This window comes from Notothenia coriiceps, unplaced genomic scaffold (genome assembly GCF_000735185.1).
Source record: "Notothenia coriiceps isolate Sejong01 unplaced genomic scaffold, NC01 NC01_scaffold00038519, whole genome shotgun sequence".
NCBI lineage: Eukaryota > Metazoa > Chordata > Actinopteri > Perciformes > Nototheniidae > Notothenia > Notothenia coriiceps.
This window is the reverse complement of record NW_011371220.1, coordinates 9,551-14,581: the sequence shown is the minus strand read 5'-3', so window position 1 is coordinate 14,581 and position 5,031 is coordinate 9,551. Positions and strand designations below refer to the sequence as shown.

The 5,031-nt window shown below is 46.3% G+C and overlaps 1 protein-coding gene across 1 annotated transcript in view; it reads right to left on the bottom strand.

Annotated features, from left to right (window-relative positions):
* LOC104968257 (solute carrier family 45 member 3) overlaps window positions 1-5,031 on the bottom strand; it is a 12,283-nt gene continuing 7,252 nt past the window's right edge. The window contains exons 2-5 of the mRNA XM_010797834.1: window positions 4,471-4,661; window positions 3,729-4,392; window positions 816-1,081; window positions 1-726 (exon numbers count right to left, since the gene is read on the bottom strand). Of these exons, the coding sequence (XP_010796136.1) occupies window positions 325-726; window positions 816-1,081; window positions 3,729-4,392; window positions 4,471-4,661 (1,523 nt within the window). The 3' untranslated portion in view covers window positions 1-324. The remainder of the gene's footprint in view (window positions 727-815; window positions 1,082-3,728; window positions 4,393-4,470; window positions 4,662-5,031) is intronic.

The window sequence follows — 5,031 nt, the reverse complement described above, 5'->3', positions numbered from 1 at the left end:
TTTTAGAAAGACTTCTTTAGAATTAATTTGCGTCCATAGAGAACCACACCTGACCTGAGCACACAGTTGGTGTTGACTCTCCAGGTAGCAGGTAACAACACCCGCTCTAACACAGAACTGCACTTCATTGGCAGATAAAAAGTCTATTGTAACCACTCTTTTATAACCTGACACACACTTCCCGAACGCAGAGCTTATTTTCATAAAAGCAAACACTTTTCAAGGCGTTCTGGAATCAGTAGTGCATTGTTGAGTTCCCGCCCATGGAACCTGAATGATTGATATTATAATGATTCCATTGCTCCAACGTTTTACCTCCAAGTCTCAGCTTTTAAGGTCTTTTTGGTCAAAGATGATTTGACTGCCCAAATAGATGGCGATGGCACCAAAAATGGCGGAGCAGGCAATGTAGGCAGTGACGGACTGCGCAAACTGAACGATCATGCCCATGAAGAGGGTGGGGAAAACCTGAGAGAGGAGGAAGGTGCTGTCTAAGATGGCAAAGTCCAAACCAACGCCACGTTTCTCAAACCCTGACTCGACCTCTTCCTGTTCCGTGCCACCGGGGCTGTGAGACGAGCCGTTCTGCTTCAGGGGACCGGGGTAGTACTCATAACTGTCCTTGTTGAACAAAGGGAGCGCGTCTTCCACAGGAGGCGAATAGTCCCGCTTGGGTGGAATACCTTTTATATGCACGCTTTTGGTTTTCCTTTTTGGCATATAGATCTGAAATGAGAGTCACCAAAATATACAGATTAAGGGCCTAGAAAAATACATGTGGACACATTCTCCATAGTTAAGACATCTTTACGTACCTCTTTCTCTTTGTGGTAGTGGCAGGTGAGTGTGTAGGGCAGAGTCTGCAGTGTGGCGTACGCATATCCAGTGAGGGAAGCCATTACAGTGACCAAGACCACACTTTTGGACAGGCAGATGACCAAAGCAGAGAAGGTGAAGGTCACCATGCTGCTCATGTAGACCCACCGAGAACCAAAGTGTCGAACCAAGCGACTCATGACCAGGGAGAAGAAGGTTGAGGTAGCACACTGCAGGAACAGGCCCAGGCTGCCCATACGGATACCTGGAAGAATACAATGGAAGTTGTATTTACATTAAGTCCTATTATGTCGTCAGTACAGATGATCTTGGATGATGCGAGAACCTAAATAAACACATTTAGTCAGTTACAGTTTACCGTCATGTATCAGTGATTTTACTCTTGTGATGTGTCTTAATGACAATCTCATTCTCAACCCATAGTAGCAATGGGAAACTTGAGAAAAACCAACAGTCACTACCACTAAAGGTAAACACAATGCTCAAACAATAATATTACAACTGCTTTTCATAAGAAAGTCACCTAATGTGTTTTTTAACCAGTCCAGAACAATTACACAAGCTTTTGCAGCCTCTATTTGACCTCTGCCACTACACTTGATGTGAAAATGTGCATTTACATCTTCAGACAGAATCACAGAAAGCTAGTTTTCAGTCATGTCAACATTTTTAATACATTTTAACCTTAAGGCTTGTGTTTACTGATGGAAAATTGTTCCATCTTTCCCGTTTATCCACACATATGCTTCACCCCTGAATACAAGTTTTTTTCATTAAAGTAATAATCTATGGAAGAGGGAGTGACGACATGTCTGGCTTTTATTTATTTATGCGTGCTATCAGCCGGATCTCCCGGCTCTCAGAACAGTGAGGGTCAGGAGTTCAGCAGCGGAGCAGAGAATCACTTACGTGAAAGGAGTACCTGTATCATATTACTCCTGGAAAGCAAAGCTGCCGAGCCCACTTTACAAACACTACAGAAGCTAATGAGCACCGAAATACAACCCTACGAGATACGGGGCAGAGCTACGATGCTACTGAACCTGTGCAAAGGGAAACTGCTGCATTATGGGTTAAAGCTTCATAGATAACTACTTTGTATCCCAGTAGGAACCTGATCACAACAAGAAAAGCAGCTACAGTTAAAACAACAAGCAACTACAGACAAAGCAGAATACTTTGAGCAACATCTGCAGGGTGTAAGATGTGGTTAAATAACATCCGCTGTGTTTCAGATTAAACAAACGCAGCTCAGTCTCAGACAGGCCTCAGAATTGTGTGCTTTGGCCGTCTACCTGACTTGAATGAACATGCTCTTTGTGCGCCGATTCCTTGACATTCATTCTTTGCGAGTGTGACATTCCTCGTGGTCCAGCAGGCACAGGGAGGAGAGACAGAGGGAAAGTAAAAAGTAAACAAAGTAGGGAGGGAGGGAGGGAGGGAGGGAGGGAGAAGACAAGAATGTGGATGGAGGGATGAAAATGTGAAATGAAAGAGGGAGAATGGTGTGAGAGGGAAAATGAGGATTAGGGGAGGAGAAAACAGGTGGAAGGCAGTAGGAAAGTTACCATTTAAATCATAAAGGAATGAGGGATGATGGAAAAGGAAAAAAAGGGCGAGACAAATGGGGGAAGAGAGGAAGTTTGGCTGAACAATAAACTACACTTGACTCCGACATGACTCACTGTGTTAATAAATATCATGGACAATAGCGCTTTTACGAACCTTTCCCCTTTTACGGTTCTTTCTCAAATTGTCTGTTAAAATCTACCAAAGAAAGAAGTCTACCTCTTACACCAGATTTGGTTGGGTCTATCTAAAAAGTTATAAGTAGGTAGAAACATAGGCACAGCATTTGCATAGCTTTACACTCAATCAAATTTAAAGAACAGGGACAGGAGGAGGCTGTGGTGCAGTGGAGAGAGCGTTGGTGTTCGGATCAGGGGGTCACAGGTTCAAACCCCACTGCATGTCGTTGTCCCTGGGCAAGACACCTCACCCCAAATTGCTCCTGTGGGGATTGCCCACCGTATTGAGTATGTGAGTCGCTTTGGATACAAGCATCTAACAAGTAACATGTCATCTAATGTAACAGGAAAAGCTGTATTATTTGGTGCTATTTATAAGTGCCAGGGTAGGAAGTTATACCTGAAATTCCTTGGAATGACAATGCGATAAACATACTTGTCCAAAGGCATACCTACACAAAATGTTCACCATCTCATTTAAAGTGTCCTGACAGAGAATCTATGGTAACTTCTTCTCTGCTGTCTGACACTTTGACAGGAGCTTAAATGAGGGCAGCAGCAGCAGCAGGGCGTGCAGGAACACAGGCTCCGTCCTCCACCGGTGCCCGAGGAATGTGAGAGCATCCTGCCCAGCTGGGACAGCTCAGCCAGGACCCCGAGCCACTTTATGGTGGAGGAGGTGAAGACATGTTGACCAAGGAAGGACATGTCTCACTAGCTCAATGTGAGTTTGTTTCATTCTATGTTGTCACGATGAGGCAAATGAGAAAAAAAAGTTTGATCGAAAATGTTTTCTGTACTGTGTTACCAGTTCTGTACCAGGTTAAAAAAGGCTTTGCAATGATTTTGTATCTCAGTTCCTTAAATAAATGGATTTTGAGTAACATGCCGGGAAATATAGGATGCCAGGGTTAATTTGTTTGTTGTTGTAATACTCATTTCAGCCACAAGAGGCTGAGAAGCACCCCTTCCTCGTGTAATGTGTTCTTTCAGGGGAGCATTCATTTCTTCAATTGGAACAAAAGGGACATAAAAATTGACCAAAAAAAGGAACCCAGAAAAAGATGTTAAAGATAAAAATCTTGGTCGAAGAAATGAAGCTAACATAACACATTATTGTACTGTATAACGAGGAGATCTGACCTTCATCGTATCGTTGCTTGGACACGCTTCCCGGTGATGCGCTGGGCACGCCCTCGTACAGGCCTTCCCCAACAAAGTCTGTGTAGAAAAGCATAAAAGACATGACGGCCATCCAGCTGCAGAGCTGAGCCACACACAGCTGCCGCATCACCGGCGGGACGTGGCAGTAGCTCCTGTAGATGGCGGGGGTCATGGTCCAGCAGGTCCTCAGCAGGCACAGCAGGGGGCCGGACTTCAGGAGCCTCAGCTTGCACTTCAGCAGGTAGCAGCAGGAGCGCGGCACCCCGCACCGGGCCCCCTCTATCGTACCGGGCCCCGCCTCCAACAGAGATCCAGGTCCCGCCAAGACGCTGCTGGGACACGAGGGTTCCTCAGACACCTTCATGGTGATGAGCACACTGGTGACGAAGATGATGATGAGGATGGAGAAGAGGCACTCGGCCTGGCCTCCTAGGTAAACAGAGAGCAGGCCACTACTCCAGTCCAGTGAGGGGAGCAAATATCCCACACAGCCTCCCAAGCTGACCATGAAGGAGAACATGGCAAAGGCCTGCCCGCAGTCCTCCTCGTCCTTGTAAAGGTCCGACAGGAGAGCCTCTAGTGGTGTGAAGCACACCTGTCCACAGAAGTCAAGAAGCCCCACCCCGAGGATAAGGAAGCCCACCTGTAGCAAATGGTAGAATATGTGTTAATTCCCGTCTTGTAGGAAGAATTCATAAAAGCCAAGAAGCAGGTGCCTTACCTGGAGGGTGCGCCCGCCCCAGGCAAAGCGTGCAGCCAGTAAGTCGGCGTTGGGAATGATGAAAAGTGCCAGAAGAACTCCTAAAGACAGCAGCCAGATGAACGGCCGCCTCCTTCCATAACTGCTGTTGCACTGGTCACTGGCTGAGCCAATGAGAGGGATGAACAGCAGGCCGAGCACTGGACCAATACCTGTGGACAGAACCAGAAGTGAACAATGTGGTTAGGATAGAAGAACACGAGGAGGAGAGAAAGATGCAGGTGTCAGGGGCAAAGTAGAAAGAAATGTGGATATAGGAACAAGGTATTTTCCTTCTAAAACACTGTCACACTTGTCAAATTGGTATGACATCTTTGAATCACACTTTGCATTTCCACTGATACTTTCGGAGCAGATTTTCACAATATCCCACGCCAGAAACACAGGCGTCGGATCAAATTGCTGTCAGTTTTAGTGGCTTAAAACGGCTTCTGACTGGTAGACTGGTGTTTCCCTCAGCATGTCTTCTAACAGTCGTGTCTAGTCTTCCTTGCTGCTGCTCTACCGAGGGGGGGGGGGGGG